This window comes from Myiozetetes cayanensis, unplaced genomic scaffold (genome assembly GCF_022539395.1).
Source record: "Myiozetetes cayanensis isolate MyiCay16 unplaced genomic scaffold, myiCay2020 scf5-8, whole genome shotgun sequence".
Classification (NCBI taxonomy): Eukaryota; Metazoa; Chordata; class Aves; order Passeriformes; family Tyrannidae; genus Myiozetetes; species Myiozetetes cayanensis.
In genome coordinates, this window is record NW_026087742.1 from 42,119,427 (window position 1) to 42,138,364 (window position 18,938).

General features: G+C 36.5%; 1 protein-coding gene across 1 annotated transcript in view; it reads left to right on the plus strand.

Annotated features, from left to right (window-relative positions):
• Window positions 1-17,537, plus strand: part of ATM (ATM serine/threonine kinase) — a 64,150-nt gene extending 46,613 nt beyond the window's left edge. Inside the window, 14 exon segments of the mRNA XM_050333390.1 lie at window positions 454-661; window positions 1,243-1,356; window positions 1,745-1,903; window positions 3,021-3,159; window positions 3,473-3,552; window positions 4,851-4,991; window positions 5,954-6,070; window positions 7,435-7,584; window positions 8,321-8,486; window positions 9,718-9,804; window positions 9,883-9,997; window positions 11,569-11,632; window positions 12,275-12,411; window positions 12,541-17,537. Of these exon segments, the coding sequence (XP_050189347.1) occupies window positions 454-661; window positions 1,243-1,356; window positions 1,745-1,903; window positions 3,021-3,159; window positions 3,473-3,552; window positions 4,851-4,991; window positions 5,954-6,070; window positions 7,435-7,584; window positions 8,321-8,486; window positions 9,718-9,804; window positions 9,883-9,997; window positions 11,569-11,632; window positions 12,275-12,411; window positions 12,541-12,724 (1,861 nt within the window). The 3' untranslated portion in view covers window positions 12,725-17,537.
• The last annotated feature ends 1,401 nt before the right edge of the window (window positions 17,538-18,938 follow it).

The window sequence follows — 18,938 nt, forward strand, 5'->3', positions numbered from 1 at the left end:
TGACAAAGAAAAAGTTACTGAGTGAAAATAAATTTATTGAGATTTTTCTCCATTACACATTCAGTGAAAGAGTAGAATTCATTTTAATATAGGATTCATATGGATTTAGTAAGAACAATTGCAAGTGGGCAGAAAAGGATGACTTTCAGCTGTTGGAAGCTGAAGTCTTTACACAAATGATCTGTACTGGATATTCACATTTATACCAATATTGAGATTAAATCATTTAAAAGAAGACACTGACTGAAAATTTACTTAGCGCAGTGGGTCTTTGTGCATACACCACAGGAGTAGCTCCCACAATTTGATTTCTCAGATGTTTATTTTGCTGTGCTTGTACATACAAAGCAACTTAAAAAATGTTAAATTAGTAAGTAAGAGAGCAAGGGATGTCCTTGCTATAAGTTCATTAAGAGTTAATCTGATGTTTAAAAATAATGTCTGTTCACATAGATACACGGTGAAGGTTCAGCGAGAACTTGAACTGGATGAATGTGCCATACAAGCCCTAACTGAGGATCGTAAACGTTTCCTGTGTAAAGCAGTGGAGAACTATATCAGCTGTTTACTAAGTGGAGAAGAACATGATATGTGGATATTCCGACTCTGTTCACTATGGCTTGAAAATCCTGGAGTGGACAGAGTCAATGAAATGATGAAGGTATATGTCTGCTCTGTTTTTTCCTAACGCTTTGACAAATTATCCATCTTCCGTTTCCTTCTTCTAGGTTTCTAGAAGATGAATTGCAGTGCTATGCAGTATGCTTTCCTATGTAACTGCTTAACTTTTCCTGCAAAACTTGCTTTTTTCGGTTGTCATTGCTCATGATTTAGTTTTTCATCAGTGAGATCTGTATTTCTCAATGCATTTTAATTTAACTTAGTTTAGCACTTTAATTTGAAAAATTTGTGTGATTAAGCATATCTCATGAGCTTTTACTGTGGTCACCTTGCTCTTTACATATCTTGGAAACTACCCGTCTTGAACATCTTTAAGTACATTATTCTTGTTTAAATTATATATACTTTTAGTTGAAAAGCTATGAAATGTAGAATAGAAAACATTACTTTTCCTGTGAACGACTTGTAGCATTTAGGAGACATGGGCCAAGATGATGTGATACTCACTGAACTAATGTTTGGTCACGCAGCCATGATTACTCTTAGTTTAAAAAAAATTTATAATTACAGTTTTTGTTTGGTGTTTAGTACACCTCTCTAACTGAATTTTCTCTACTACAGGAAAATGCACAGAAGATTCCCTCATACAAGTTTTTGCCTCTGATGTACCAGCTGGCCGCTCGGATGGGAACTAAGATGATGGGTGGTTTAGGATTTCACGAAGTTCTGAATAATGTAATTTATGCTTTTCTTATTTAAAGATTCTTGATTGTCTTAGTAGTGCCTCCTTCTAAACAATATCCATCTCCCTCTGTGCAGTTGTAGCTAAACAAGTTACGTAGGTGATAAGGATGTATTAAAAATAAGTGGTGCAAAATTAGTATGGTGGGGACTTTTTTCCTTTCTGCTTAATTGATTTTCTTGTTGTATAAGACTAGACTTATGCAGCTATAGGAATGTACTTTGGATGTTTTTTCAGTTGTGGAAATACCATCTGAGTATTACCGTTTTATTTCTTCTTAGGAACCTTAGAAGTTCAAAAGAATTAATAATGTTAATTAAGTGTCTTTTTTTTTCTTCTGTACAGTTTTCAATAATGGGATCTTTTTGTTTTTGTTGACAGCTAATGTCTAGAATTTCACTGGATCATCCTCATCATACTTTGTTTATAATATTAGCTTTGGCTAATGCTAACAAAGATGAACTCCTCGCAAAGCCAGATGCAATAAGAAGAAATAAGTTAATTAAAAATGCACCGAAAGAAATCTCCCAGCTTGATGTGGTAACTACAAAAAATTCTATTCTATTAATTACATTCAGTCCTTTAATTTTGTTAAAAAATGAAAAAAAAAAAAAACAAAACATGTCAAGTGGCATTTTACTGCAGAGCTCATCAGCTGACTTTTGTTAAGAAACAGTAGGAGGGAAAAGTACTTTTAATAATAAAAACCCCCCTTCGTGTGTACATTAGTAATTATTATTAAAAGAAGTAATTATGGGGTTGAACAAAATACAGTTAACATTTCCTGCCACAAAGAGCCCCGATTATTGCTGAGACTTTTTTGATAAAACTCCTTGATGTGTCATTCTGTAAAAGGCATTTTAGATGCAAGAAAGACTTGGGTGGGTTTATTGTTAAAAGTACATCCTGAATGGAGTAAGTTCCTTTATACGTTAAAAGCCATGATGATAGGTAATACTGAGCTGTAGTTTCATGTTAATGTTGCTATTGCTTAATTTTTGTTGGAACCTGTCTTTGGAATCATCCCTCCCCTAGATTAATGCCCATTCTTTCCCCCATGATTGTAGGCCTGGCATGATTGTCATTGCCTTCTTAGCCCCCACAATCATACATTTATTCAGCACATTTTTATGTGGCTTTTTTTCACCTTTCTTTCAAATCTGTAGGTTTTTTGTGGTTCCACCCTTTGGAATGGGATTATGCTAAAGTCAGTTAAGTGTCTCAGAGTCAGGCATAGAAGGAATGCATAGTCAGGTTCTTGCCTTTTGCGTACAGGACTTTTCTTCAGCTGGGAGGATGCAACAGAAGCAGGCAGATGGTGGGAGAACATCCAGACCTACCTGTCCTCTTTTCTAAAGAGGACCTTTTTTCAGAAACCTTTTCTGAAGGTTTTTTTGCACTTTGCCTGGACATATTTGCTCCCTCTCCAACCCCAATCTTACATTTTACATTATTCATCGTGTCTTAGACAGCACAAAATTTTTCTTCTAATTATTTTAGTTCATGTTACAAAGGGCTGTCCATTATTGCAGTTTGCTCTGTTTTCATAGGACATATCTCAGTTGTACTTCACTGGCTTCATGTTATGATACATCTTTAATATTACAAGGTGTAGTTTACAAGATCTGATATTTGTATTCCTTTGGGTCTTTTTTAGGACAGAATGGAGGCTGCTAGCACTATAATCAATATCGTAAGAAAAAAGAGAGCTCATATGGTTAGAGACATTGGAGCACTTTGTGATGCTTACATCACATTAGCAAATGTAGATGCTACTCCGTGGAAATCTCAAAGAAGTAAGTCTTGGAAAAATGTTTGTTTTCATAGTGAAGATAGATTTTGTTTTTTCAGATTAAAAATATTGATATTTAATTAAAAGAGATATGGTGTTAGCACTGTGTCCTATTTTTGATAGATGTAGAATTTAGTCTGTATTAGAAGTCATAGTAATTACTTGCACTGTAAGGCTCAGACTCTTGAGTATCAAAGTCCAGGACAAAAGTTTACAGTGAGGTTTTGGGTCCCAGAAACAATGTAAGCTGGTTTTTGTCAATTTTGATGTATGTTTCTAGTTCTGAATTTAAAACTATTAATTCCTTTCAATTACAGAACAAATAAGTATTCCAGCTGACCAGCCAATTATTAAACTGAAGGACCTGGATGTTGTTGTTCCTACCATGGAAATTAAGGTAACTGAAGTGGAAAAAATACAGACTATAATATCAAATCATAGAATCAGCTTCAAGGTTTTGTAGTGGCAGCCAGGGCATATATCTTTACATCCAACTCCCATGTTCTTTACAGGTCAGCCTATCAGAGTACTTCCTTGTCAGGTGGGAGATGCAGGGTGAGATGGTTTCCTTAGACTTTAGAAGACCAAGTCTTATATTTGCTGAATAGTGGTTTATTGTATGAAGATGGCTTTGCCACTGTTACCACTGAGTAGTCTTTTATTAACAGAAGGGGTGATAAACTACCTAAATCACAGAGAGGGTTCAAAAGTCTGCATCTCCTGTTTTGTAAGTGCTAGCTCAGAGACTCTTAGTGTCCCGAAGGTGTGAGAATTAATGGATAGGCCTCCTCCTGTTCCTAAATGGCCAGCTTGTATGTTTTTACCATTCAGTAATGGGGTGTGATCCATTCCTATTAGCCTAAGTGGTTGATTGGATGGGTGGATAGGCACTCACTCTTCAATGCCACGTGCTCTACCTAGGGAACTTACCAGTTTCAGGAGCGTAGAGTTGCTTTTTGGGCCAGCACCTGAATTTAAACGTTACCAAGCCAGACTTCCTTGTGTTGAAGTCCCTCAGGCTACGTGTATAAAGCTGAATAAGTCAAGGGACTGCTTTATGCAGTTTGACTTCAGAGGCCAGAAATTGCCACCCATGCTAAATAACATTTGTTTGTAGGGCTTCTGTTGGCCCCAGGTGTTGCTCTTCTGTACAATTTGATTGTTCTTTTCTTCACCTTTCTTCTTCTCCCACGTAAACTGACTGAAATGGTTGCAGGTCTGGGATGTAAATAGCTGGAGCAGTATTTCATTACAGCTAACTGAGTAGGGTTGCTTTATGACACCAGGATATGGAGAATGGCTGAAGATACAGATCCTGTAAATTGCAGCAGGTTTAGGATTGTAGATTGGGCCCATTTGCAGCCTAGTGTAAGCCTAATGCCCCCAGCTGTGTGTGAACATTTTCTTGGGACAGTACTAGCTGGGACAGGCTAACATTGTCACAGCCTGTTTAGTGGAAGTCTGCAGCACCACGTCCCCTCTACCAATGAGGTGAACAAGGAGGAATCAAAAAAAACTCCTTTGCTCAGCATATTTTTGTAGCCTTTGTAGGTATTATCCTTGTAAATGATGGAATACTCATATTAATATTTAGCATATGGTCTGCTAATGCAGTTTGCAAACAACTCATTACTGCTTTCTCTGAGTGAAATGGAGGTAATATTTATATTCATTTCAACTTATTTATGATTTCAGGTGGATCCCACAGGACAATATGAAAATTTGGTCACAATAAGATCTTTCAAGCGAGAATTTCTTTTAGCAGGAGGCATGAATCTGCCTAAAATAATAGATTGTGTAGGATCAGATGGTAAAGAAAGGAGGCAGCTGGTTAAGGTATGTTCTGTCAGTTGTAATGACGTCTCAGAGACTTGGCATGCTGGAATTTATTTTAAGTTCTGTCAGTTTTCTAATGTATCACTTCTGTATCATGAGCAGACTTTTCACGTTTCAGTGTCAGTTGAGGAATACTTTAATAAAGGAAATTGCAAAGTATTTATAAGTAATATAATCATAGTATAATATAAATAATAAGTAATTATATTAATTTTTTTGTAATTATTTTTCAGCAGTGCATGTTATATCCAGTAGCTTACCTGACAGCTACCAGACCGTGTGACTTGCCTAGTCATGTCTTAGCTGCTGACCTGGAATGTACAGTTAATAAAAACCATCAAATTTTCTGTTAAATACCTCCTTTTTTCTTCCTCATATTAAAAAAAAATAATTTACAATTAAGAGACAATCAAAAGCACACACATAGAAATACAAATCTCTAAAAAAAATTCTCTTTAGACTCATCTGATTTCATTCTCTCTTTGAATGTAAACATGGAGCAGCTCCTGGGAGAATTCTGTTGTGTTGTTAAGTATGGTGTAGTTTTGAAAATTTTAAAGAGAAGCATAAATCTGCATCCCATAATCAGAACTGCACTGCCAACTGATGCTGCTTCAGCTGTATGCTGGGTTGCTAAATAGGTTGAATGAAACATCTGTGTTTAAAAAGGGTGCTCTAAGGCATGTAGGTTGATTGAAATCTTAATCAAATAATATCTGCCAGGATAAAAGGAAAAGGTAATGATTTGAGTTAATGATGGTTCTGTTTAAGCAGCTGAGTGCTATTAGAAAACCAAATACAGAGGGAAAAAAAGCAATTGTTAATTACATTTTACTGCATGTGATTATTATGGAAAAGTAACTTGGGGGTTGTGCAATTTTTTTTAATAATTTTTTTTAGTTGCTGAACAAGAAGTTGGATGCTGAGAAGTTTTCTAACTGCTTTTTCTGTTTTTGCTGAAGGGGCGTGATGACCTCAGACAAGATGCTGTCATGCAACAAGTTTTCCAGATGTGCAATACGTTGCTCCAGCAAAACACTGAAACACGAAAGAGAAAATTAAATATCCGAAGATACAAGGTAACCCTGAACAGCAGAGAAATAAAGTGTATTTCTCCATTCTCCACTTTTTTAATCCAAAGACAATATAAAAGGATATTTATTTACGTGTTATTAAGATAGTCACTGCTCCTTAAGGTATGGAATAAACAATACATTTTAATTATTACTATTTAATTTTTTCTAAGTCCTTAAAATAAATTTCTGATGCCCAGTGTATATTTAAATACTCTTCAAAGCTTTCTTCATGTGAACCTGTAATTGAAAAGAAATTAACTCATGCACTAACCTTGAATTGTAAGTTTCTAGTCATTAGACTTGAGCATTCAAGTGTGTTTATGAATTCTCAATTATTTGTCTTGTGATATTCCTTAATAATTAATTTTAGTCTTGCAGTATCCCTTACAGTTGAATCCAGAAGTCCTATCTAGGGTCTATTCATGCAGAATTTGAATTGCAGAACTTTTTTGTTGGAATTGGGAATACAGCAATACATTCTTATTGTGAATGCTGAAAATGTATTTGAAGAGGAACTTTCCCTTCCTCCATCCTTTTTATGTGCTTGGGATTATAATAATAGCTGTGAAGGTGACCTCTGAATAAGTATTCTTGAAGGATAATCTCTTGTCTTTGACAAATGGGAAATATGCACTCTGGAATCTCTAAAGGTGCTTATCTGAATTGCTAGCATGGTTTTAAGAATTCTCAGGCGGAGTTAAAGTCGCACTTTTTGAATAATCTTCAATTAAGAATCAGGGTTTTATGTGTGCAAAAATGAATGACATCAGGGAAAAAGAGAATGGATGTCGCATTATGAGATAAAGACACTTGCATAAGAAAAGGAAATTGAAGGAAAAAGGCAGTAACTATTTTACTGAGGGCAGGAGATGGTTCCTTCTGGCCAGTGCTACAGCAATTGAGGTAACCTTTACAGCCAGTCATGCAGTGAGCAATTGTTCCCTGGGGTGGGAAGCAGACTAAGACAAGCCTGATATGTTCACACAGCTGCCGTGTGTTTGTGTGAGATTTTACTTACTGTATGCAAGCTGCACAGTGCCTGTGTTATCCCATTCCAACAGAGTGACCTGCTGGCTGTCACAGGTCATCCAGAATGCCAACACAAACATGCACATTGAGGAGAATTGTTAATTTGTACTGAAGTATGCTAGTGGAAGGTTCTCTGGGCTAGATAAAAATTGCAAATATTTGGTGAAAATATATATGTATACGTGTGTATTTAAAACATGTATTGTGGTCAGCTGTATGGTTTGTCCTTTTTTGTCTTTATAAACAAACACAGATGTGCAGCCGTGCTCTGCAGGGTGCCTATTCATAGTTTTGTGTGTATAACCCTCCCCCATGCAGCCATGGTTTTATTTTTACAGGTGGTTCCCCTTTCCCAGAGAAGTGGTGTTCTCGAGTGGTGTTCAGGAACAACTCCCATTGGGGAGTTTCTTGTGAATGTCGAACAAGGAGCTCACAGGAGATACAGGCCAGGAGATTACTCTGGTTATCAATGTCAAAAAATAATGATGGTGAGTCAAAATAACTTAAAAAACCACCAAAAAAATAGATGGCTTATAATATTTACAGGGGGTTGAGGGGTAGGGGGGAAATTTACAGAGAATTCTATACTATACTTCTAGTATATATAATAATGAATATGATTAGTGGCATGGAATGAACAAATATTCAGACTTTTAGTTAAATTCCGCAGACTGCCTCACCATAAGTTTAGAAAATTGCAGACAGATTTGCCTGTTAGTTTATGTTCCCATGATGGTGCAAGAAATTACTTCCTTTGAAATATCTATAGCATTAACAGGATAAAAGTAATTTTGCCTTTGTGCACCTTTTGCATGGGAATGAGTGAGAAGGACTTTCTCACAGTGACATGAAGCCACCAGGTAAGCAAAGGTGCCAGAACAGAGTGCCAAGAATGGAAGTGTCTCCCAACAAGATGCATTTACCTGTAAATGCTTATAAAATATGTGCACCTGCTGAACCAAGGGAATAGGAGTGTGGGTTTTTTCCACATTTTCTAGCCCATGAGTTTTGTATGAAAATGTAATTGTTTGTAAAACAGATAGATAGATGCATTAGTAATTGCTTTCAAAGAGACAATAATTTATAGCTCAGAAAGAGAAAGGAGTGAGAATAGCATTTGTTGGAGGGAGAAGGTAGAAAGTAGGAATCTGTTCTTTCAAAGGAAGATGTAATTTCCTCCCAAAGCAGTTAATCATGGGTAAAACATTTCATATGTGTTTAAAGGATGCACAAAAGAAACAACCTGAAGAGAAATACAGAATCTTCTTGCAAGTCTGTGAGAATTTTCAACCTGTGTTTCGGTATTTCTGCATGGAAAAATTCCCGGATCCAGCTGTGTGGTTTGAAAAACGATTGGCATACACTCGTAGTGTGGCTACGTCTTCTATAGGTATTACATTGTCTTAGTTATATTGGCTTTTTAGCTTATGTAACCAAAAAGTTTATACCATTTTGGAAGCAGTGGCTGTTCTGCTTTTATCACGTGCCACAAAAGGCATAATAGGGGACAAAAATTTCCAGCAAGAACACCACCATTATTTTTGTAATTAAGATTTCTGATTTGTTCCTCCCTACCCCCATATCTGCTGCAGTAGAAAGACAGAATAAAATTCTGCATTTGTTTTATATAGTGGTTTGTATTTTTAGATTCTGGTAGTGTTTTTTAAAGTTTCTACCTGACTGTTTATTTATGGTTTTTCTATTTAACATTTATTCATTTCATGTGTAGCCTCAGATGTTTTAACTGAGTTGAAAAGCTCAGTCTTTTACTTTCTTTATACTGGCATCATCAACCATGGCTGAAATGGTTATTTAGGCTCTGGCATTTTTCCTTTGTTTTTTTCTGTCCTAATAAAGATGCACTTGGATTGTGGATCTTCTTTGGATGGCTCAGCTCTGTAATGAGACTCTCAAAGACATTTGTTAGTAAATTGTATACATTGCAGTAGATCCCATTTTAGATGCTAACATGTTTATACACTCCCTTTTTTGCTGAAAAAAAAAGAAGCAAGTAAATCTACAGTTTAGCAGAATTTTCATGAATTATTTTAGTAGGAAATACTGCTGCTGATCATCAGCTGATGAAAACAGTAATGGGCGTAAATTGCACCAAGGGAAAAGTTGTGTGGAGGTTGTCTTATTTAAGGACAGTAAAGCACTGAAATAGGCTTTACATGAAAGATCTGATAATTTGGATCACTGGAGATTTTTAAAACTGACTTAGACAAAAGTCAGTTGTTGGTTTGTTGTTTTGGGGTTTTTTTAAATAAAACAGTAATAGTAACAAAACCTAATTGTATTATGCACCTCATTTTCATCTTTTTTTTTTTGAATGCTGCAATATTTGATAAACCTACCTATGAAGAGAAATGGGCAAGAAGTCTGTGGAATAGATAAAACAATACACATCTGTATGAAAACAATATTTTTGCAATTGCATTCAGTTAAACTTTTCCGGTTTGTGGAATGGCATTTGCACTTTCCCTATGTATGGGAGAAGAAATATTCTCACTAGTAATTAGTTTGCACCTGTGTTACAGTGATTTTAATAATCTTTCTTAAGCTTTCTCTGATTTTTATTACATGTAAATATGGTTTCAGCATTCACCTTTTTGTTTCAGTTGGCTACATTCTTGGACTTGGAGACAGACATGTTCAGAATATCTTGATAGATGAACAAACAGCAGAACTAGTGCATATAGATCTGGGTAAGTGGGACAGGCAAGAAAACACTAATTTTTCTTTAGTTTAAGTTCTTTTAAAACATTGATTTTCCTTTCATTTAGGGGTTGCCTTTGAGCAAGGTAAAATCCTTCCCACACCAGAGACTGTTCCATTTAGATTAACCAGGGACATTGTGGATGGAATGGGTATTACTGGCGTGGAAGGAGTCTTCAGAAGGTAAGTGCTCCCACAGTGCATGGGGATAAGGAGGCAGCAGAGTACTTCCAGCATTATGATTGTTGTTACATGTTAAATAGTTCTGATCCTAGAGGGGAGACTCAGATTTCTGCTGATAACATGAACAATGAAATACCTAAATGCTTACCTTTAACTTATGGGCTCATATTTATATAACCAATTGTAAGTTCATTATTGCTGCTCAGTGTTTCATGCTCCTCACTAGCTAATGGGTAATTATCACCCACTTGTGGCATTCAGAGAGGGCATTTCCAAAGGCTCCACAGCTAACCCCTGAATTAGAATGATGAATTTTTTTTTCCTTCAGAACTGTTGTTCTTTCAGAGCTATACTGTATATTCAGAACTGTTAAATGTCTTTGAACAAATTTTAACTCTAATTTCTGTTTAGTTTTATGTAAGTAAACTGGAGTCTTTTTCCCCATTTGGATCATATATTTGATACCGCTTTGCAAGTACAAAATATAAATCCTACAATAGATTTGAACTGTAAAACAGAAAAATCCCCAAAGAGTTGAGTTTCTGTCAATCTCCATCCTATATCCTGTGAATGACCCATGAGAGCCCTAAGAAGCAGGACGTTTCTCTCATTCCAGACTTTAATGATGTTCATGAACATAGTGCTTGCAAACCTCAAATTTAATGTCTTTAAAAAAGTATATATTTTAAGTGTTGTCTTTCTAAGGCAGCAATTAACGTTAATAAGTAGTTCCTGGTACACCTTTGTCCCGTGAAGAAACAGTCACTGCCACTTCTATTCTAAATTTACAGTTTTGTGTTACTTCTAAAACCTTTGCTCCATGATACAGAAAAACATGAATTGCCTGGCTCCAGCTGAAGTAAATACAGCATAAGAGGCACTGATGCAGATTCTGTCTCAGTCAGACTGACTTGTAATAACAGTACTGGCGTAACTGCCATAAACAAGTTATTTCAGGATTGAATGTGAACATGGTCAGTTAACTTTGGGGGGAGAGAGGTGTTCTCATCCTGAAGTAGACATGAAGCCTAATCCCATTCAGTGGAGTACCTGTCCGACAGGAAAGCTCTGCATTCCTTACACAAGCTGAGTTTGCTTGGGAGTGAATGTAGGAGTGAATAACAACTTCTAAATCAAAACCTGTAGCAGAGATTCCAGAGATTGCTTAATGTCTGGTTCTGGATCTGTTCATTTCATATAAAGGAACCCTACCAAGGTTCTCCAATATGTTGCAGAGCACCTCTGGCACACAAGTTTTCATTCATCCAAGCAATTCTGCCATCGTGGCACACCTCAGCAGGCAGTGTTAACTCAGTGGTTAATTCTGTATATAGAGACATCTCAGACAGTGAAACAGGTCATTCCTTTCTCTTAGAGAATATAATCAGCAAACTACCCAGTCTCCTTCTGGTCTTACATGTGTAAGTTTCTTTTTTTTTTTCCAAATGGAAATAAGAGAGGTTACTCTTACAGTAGAAATTTTAAGTAGAGTACAAATATTCATTATTTAAATCATGAAAATGGCATTACATTTTACCAAAAGAACCTAAAATACAGTAAAATGTTTTTAGATGCTGTGAGAAAACAATGGCTGTTATGAGAAATTCTCAAGAAGCTTTGCTGACTATTGTAGAGGTAAGCATTTTCTCTTTCTTTTGAACAGTAACCTGCCAGAATGTCTTCAGTTTCTTGCTCTTGGTCTTCATATGTATTACTACACCGAGTATTCATTTAAGGTGAAGGGTTTGTACTGAATTTGAATGTAGTAGTGTTGGCCAGATTTGTTAATTCATGTATCCTTCAGTAAGCATTTTCTATGGGAACTGTTTCCTTCAGTTTACTCTCTTCAATATCTAAATGTTTCTAGCCATAGTGCAGCATTGCCATTTGAATTAAATCCTCTTTGCATAAGTCACAAAGAAGAGAAAATGAAACTCATTTTTAAGAGCAACATATACTTTGCATTAAATGCTAGTGATTCTTTTTAGTGCCTAGCAGAGTATTAAAAAATTACTTATTCACTGCCAAGATGGACTGAGTGGCAAAACTGAGTTGAAGTATGAACAGCACAAATACCTGCAAATGATCAGATGCAGTCTTACTGTTGGATTGCCTACTAAGCAATTTAGCCCAATTCTATTGGTTAAAAACAAACCATACCAAAACACCTAAACCTCCTAATATTGTGGTTAGTTGTGAGCATTACCAACAGTGCTAGGGTACTGAACTAGCTGTGATTAACAGTTTAAATTAAAAACAGGATTGTTTTCTGTGTAGGTGCTGCTCTATGATCCTCTTTTCGACTGGACCATGAACCCCCTGAAAGCTCTGTACCTGCAGCAGAGACCAGAGGATGAGGCTGAGATGAGCTCTACACTCGGTACTGATCCACAGGAACGTAAAAGAAAAGCCAGGTGCAAGATTTTTTTCTTACTGTTTTCCTGCTGCACTCTTGCCTTGCTTTATGGTTGTCTTATTGAATATTACTGGTGTTGTTCAGGATCTGTATCTAGAACGCCTGTTTTTCTTTTATTTTCTGCCAGCAGTGACGACCAGAGCTTTAACAAAGTGGCTGAGCGTGTTCTGATGAGACTTCAGGAGAAGCTGAAAGGTGTTGAGGAGGGAACAGTGCTCAGTGTAGGAGGGCAAGTGAACCTCCTCATACAGCAGGCCATGGACCCTAAAAATCTGAGCCAACTCTTTCCCGGATGGAAACCCTGGGTGTGACTCCAGAGGATCCAGCATTCTTTAAAAAAAAAAAAAAGCAAACTATTTCTATGTAGCAAGTGTCTTAACATTTCAAACTGGTATTTCATAAATAAAATTTGTATCAGGAGCAACCATGAAGCCTTATACATATTAGCATTCAGTGAATGGTTTGGGTTTTTTTCAGTAACATTTAACTGAGAAAACATTTTTTTGTCCAGTTAGGTTCACCATACAGTATAAACACTAAGCTTTGATGTTCCTTTTGACCCTCAAGGACTTGGCTTGGGTGTACTGGTTGCATTGTATTCTTAAAGCCTGAGATTCATCCCTTTGTGTATATGTTAAATAGCTGGAGTCTTGTGTCTAGTAATTTTGTGTGGTAACATGTCTGCAGAATGGGTGATCTAATAACCAGGAGTCTTACATTTCTAAAGGGAAGTTATACTTTAAAATAATGCCACAGCGAAAGAAAAGAAAACCAGAGGACCTCATGTTTAATGAACCAAGGGTTCTTGGGGTTGGGTTTTTTTAAGCTTAGTTAAATGGATACGTCTGTATATAGATGTAGACTTTAAGCCAAGTATAATATAGCTGCCTTTTTTCCATTGTAAATTGAATTATGTTGGTACTTTATTTTTATAGTAGTCTTAATAGTATAAAACAATTAAAAAGATTTCACTTCTGTATCTCAGGCTTCCTTGGTAAAATAAGTTGACTATACAATGAAACTTAGCACATCAGAAATGCCTCTAAAGTGAACAATCATTCTGCATCTGGAATAAACACCTGTCAGAAACATTGAAGTTGTATTTCGAGTACAAAAATCTCATTCTGATTGCACGTGCTTTTACAGAGGACATTGCTCTTTCTTAAAAAGAAAAAATTGGGTAGTCTGTGAATATGGTTAATCAGAAAATCAATTCAAAAACCAGTCTTACTGGTATATTTAATAAATCTTCCTGAATCATCTTTAAAAATAGGAATGAAATTTAGTGTACCCTCACATTATCTTAGTTTAGATTTTGTGCATTTTTACAGCAGTATTAGTGAATAATTCCCATTCTAATTGGCATTTCATGGGTTTTTATTTGTACAATGTTCCCACAGTTTTTAGGCTGTATCTTTATTTCATAAGATAATGTCAACATGGCAAATGAACCTTTTGTACATTTCTCCAGGACATTTCTCCAACAGATGTTTCACCTGAAAAAAGCTGTATTAGCAAGTAAACCAATTGGAATTGTATACCTTGATGGAACTTTTCCATTATCAGGAATTCTGTTCTGTGACTAGGAATCAGATAAGTTTGGCTTGCTGGTGAGGTACATACAGTTTAAACAAAATAAGGATGTTGGTCTTCATGAGTGCTGTTTTGTGGAACCTGTGGATGGCCTGAAACAGCTCTCAGGGAGAGATTGCCTAATGCTAGCACTTAGTGATGATACTTAAATATTACAGTTAAATAAAATTGTTCATTTCAGCAGGTAGACTGAAGAGTGAATCCACAGGGAAAGCTGCGAACTGTGCAAAGGAAAGTTTAGATTCTCTTCCCACCACATTTGAAAGCCTTCCCTGTATCCTGATTGTGTGAGAAGACCAGTGTTGTGTTCACATAACACATCACCTGTCCTGCATGTGAGCACCCCTATACTTAGAGCTTTCAGGGATGCATGGTGCATAATGTCAGTAATATCCTTAAGGGTGCACACAGCTTCCCCCATTATTTCCTCACTTCTGTACATGTATCCACAAAAAATATGGTGCTGAGGGACTATACCTTTGCCTGCCCCAGAGAGTTCCCACTGCAGCATCAGTTGCTTATGGATCAGCAATTTTGTGTTGTCGAAAGTAAACAAGTGGTGTGATAGGAGTGAAGCAATTTCCTGAGATGTAGTTCTGCTTCTCCATCACAGTGAGCACTGTTTTCATAGGAAGCTGGACAACTATCACCTAAAAAGTTTCTTAGTTTATGATGCTTTGGTAAACATTATGGAATAGATTTTTGTGGTGGGCAGGATTAATTTCTTAGTCTCTGGGAAAATTCCTTTATGCTGTGTGAGTTGTCAGCATCTGAAGTGACAAAATGTCAGTTCCTTAAACTGAGTGAAGTCCATACATTTGTGATTTTGTGCATTATTTAACAACAGATGGTTAAGTAGTGCTTCCACATCCATTATATAAGCATATATTTTACTGAAGTACCTAATTACAAAACTTCCATCTGAAAAAAAGATAAAATTTCACCAAGTCTTTTCAGTTTTCACCAGTGCCTCATACGAACACATAGCATTATGCTTCCCACTTCTTATTAATGATCATAGTATTTTTGTACAGTATATCCTCAGTAAAGGGAGAGCAGATTCCTTCTTTTATGTAATTTTTTTTCAACCTAGATACAGATCTGTTAGATTCTCACCAAAGGAGTTAACACTTCCCTACAAAAAACAGCTTCGCCTCCGCTTGTACTTTCCCCAGACTACCTGCATCTGTGGTAGAGAGTTCTTTAGATTTCCCATGGAGATAGATTTTTAGTTCAAGAAGACCGAACATTCAGTTGTAGGTGTTTCACAAGCCACTGCAGAGAGAACAATGGCTTTGGAAACTCTATCCAGAAGTGCTTCCTACAGAGTTCATACTATATAAAGTAAACAACTAATAAGGTAGTTGTACTTCGTCTCTCATGACTCACCTGGAATCTCCAGACATCTTCTAGACATTGAACCCCTGAGCTTACCTTTGAGTAAACACTACTTTTGGATTTGGGCCCATCAAACCAAAGGAAAATGTGAAATTATATAGTTGTACAGTAGCTGAAGCTTGTGGTATATGTGTTCCACAACATACCTTCCACCCCCACTGTCCTATTCTTTAAGGGAATTTAACTTCAAAGTCATTGTTCAATAGAGAGTTCCAGTTTGTCCTCAAGTCTCCAGCCCTGCTTTCCCCCTGCCTTCCTTGTGTGGAAGTTGTGGATAACATTTGTCAAGGGGAGAGGCTGTGTTCAAATGAGTACTTCCTATGGATAGCTCCCAATCCAGATGTTTTCATGGAGGAGAGCCTCTTGGAGTGCACCTGACCCATGCTCAAGTGGTTGGCACTTCAGGATTAGACCAGTCCTCCTCAGTTAAGATTTGCATTCTGTGAAGTTTGCCAAGATACCTGAAACAACTCTTACATTATTTAAATCTTTGAAAGTAACATCAACTTATTAAATTAAAATTTAAATCAGACATAAAAAAAGTGAAGCAGTGTCTAACCAACCTTGTCAGTATCTTTCACTCTGCTTGTCTTCATGCTGGTTTGCGTTTCTTTTTTCTACCAGACTGTCTGACTGCATCCACAGACCAAGTCCAAGGATGCATCCCTGGCTGGGGCACTTTCAGGTACCATGTACACTTACTGCCGTAGGAGGAGATGTTAGATCAGTTTCTGAAATATCTCTCTGTTGCTAGACCAGCCTGCAGTTGTTGCTGTTTTAGGTTGATGCCAAATTCTGAATTGCGTGAATAGGGTGTACTATGAGGTCATCTCAGAATGTTCAGGATATAAAACCCTGTTGAGCCAAGCAAGTGCTATCCATTGGCCCTCTGGATCATGTTCCTGGAATGAACTGTCTGACAAACCTGAGCCTGAGTATTGCTCAGGAAAAAACAACTGGTGCTGCCCAAAGCAGAGCAAATAAATTAGATGATTATCAAGCAGCATGGAGAGTCAAGGATCCAATTTGTTTGATCCATGGCCCTCAAGCATACTTTCCTAGCCCTTTCTTTATTTAAGAAAAATCCAAGACAAACTACATGGTTCCTTAGGGCTTAGAGCTAATGCTTCCACCAGGCAAAAGGTGTTTAGGTAAATGCTAGAGATGCAAAGGTTAAAGATTAAAATTCCTGGTGATAAGCACTAAAAGTATCACTTTGTAACAACTTTTGGGGGTTTTTGGTTTGTTGTTGGTTTGTGTTCTGGTTTTTTTTTACTTAGTAATTTCTGGTTAATTTTGCTCTAGTGTTTAAAAAAAAAATTATTTCTCACAAAATCAGTTTGTTGGTCAGTTTTTTTCCAGACAGCAAGGTAACTCCTAAATTACATCCAATGACTTAAATTATGTCAGTGTAAATGAGAGGAGAATCTGGTTCTTTACATGATTTTGTTTCGAGTATTTAGACTTGCCTCACTACCTTAATCAGTTGATAATGTATGTTAACACACCTATACATTGCATAATATGTAAGTAGATCGTAGACACTAAAAGCCCTTGGCTATGTCAAAACAGAGAAACTGATGCCCTATCAGCACACAGTTGTCCTACTCATATAATTAAAACCAGTTTTAAATCAATTTATTTAGGTCTGTGAAAACCACAGTAGGTGCACGCCTCCATGTGACACACATCTCATTATAATTACCTCTTATCTGTTCACCTTAGTTCTGTCATTTGCACACAAGGTCTTGTAAAGCAATGACAATAAATGAGGTATTGTGTTAAGGTAGACATTATATACAGAAATATAAACACAGACCTTTGAGCCTCTGGTACTCCTCAGCATATACAATGATTACTTCAAGCAAAAGTGTTCTGTCATCATTCAGTTCCAAATTACCAGTTTTACTTCATGTAAAACATGGAAGTCAGCTTGTGGGCTCCCTGTTTGCACTGTTCCCACTGACCTTGTCAACTGCTTTCCTTCTCACTCCTACACTATTTTTTGAGTCTTGGTTCTAATGGTTATAAAGATTATATAGTATCCCCTTTTTTTGATTCCAAAAGCCTTTACTGAATGCATCTTTCAGCCACACTTCACTCACTGTTTCCTGACTTCATTACAGCATCTGCAAGACAGATCTAGCTCAGGGGTCTTTTTATATTTTGTTGCTGTGGAAGAACTACTCATTGCTTAATATAGGCATGCTCGAAGCTTTTAAAGTTAAATAATGCATTAAGAAATTGCATGTCTATAAAATCATTTTAAGAAATTATTAAGATGGTATTTTTTTTTTTTACATTTCTATCCTATTGCACTTTTCAATTACTCTTTATTAGAAATATGAGTGTTTCAGTAAGAAAGTGATCCAATTGGTATACAGCAAGGACTTTAATGGATTTCTTAGCTGAAGGAGGAGGTTGTTACAACATATTCTGTATATAAAATAGGTAATTTACTTTTATTGCTGGCATTTACAATGCATTTAACATATTGAATTAATGAATAACTCATTATTTTGCTCTTCCAGGTCTCTCTATGAACTAATTAGAATTTATCGAAAATGCTTTGCCATTCACTAAGAAGAAAATTAGGGCTTCCTTGTTGTAGAGAGCTCAATTTTTTATGATATGAAAGGGGTTTATCTTTGTGGATGAATGCAAACCAACTGTTTTTCCTGAAAGATTCATGAGATCACTCCCACGTATTTATGTGTGGCCTCTGTTGTGTACAAGAAGACACACATTTCCTAATACTGGAAGTGCTGAATAGAAGGAAAGTGCTGCAAAGGACTGCATTCGCATTTATGAGATTATCTTTTGCTTTTCAAAAAGTACAGTCAGAACGAAAATAAACTTACTTCTAAAATACATTAAGTGCACCTGCAGTTGTGTTACAATTTCGATTAACAAATCCATATGCCAAAATAAAAGACAATAAAACCAGCGAATCCATAGAGTAATTCAAAGGTGTAGGTGAAGTATGGAGAAATCTTGACTGCAACAGTTGTACATTTCAAACCAGGCCTTTAAGAGACTGTTGAGGCTTTGGGATTCAGCTGATAATTGCCTATGACACTTCACTGTGGAAAAAGAGTGAAGCTTTCTTAGGCAGTGTCAACCTATATGATAAGAGTGACTGATATTTACCTGTTTTCTCAAAGATGAACACTCCCTGTGTCTGGAGCAACAACCACAAAATTTTAGAAATAAATACTGAATCATGATTGGCATTGATGAGTCTGGCACAAAATATTTGCCTTTCATAGTACTTTCATCTGAAGTTCTAACTTACTACACAGATTGTATGTGCATTTTTTAATCTAGTAAGTTATGAAAGGGTTCTGTAATGCCTGCCTACGTAGTCCTTCCTTACTTCATGCTAACGCTTACTGAAAGGATCATCTTGTGAAAAATAAATGACTTTTCCACCCTGGCCTCTACACTACAACTTGAACAGAAGTCTAAGCAGTGTCTAACGTTTCAATATCCATGTATATATAACTGAATTGAGGCATACTAATGGTATTTTTT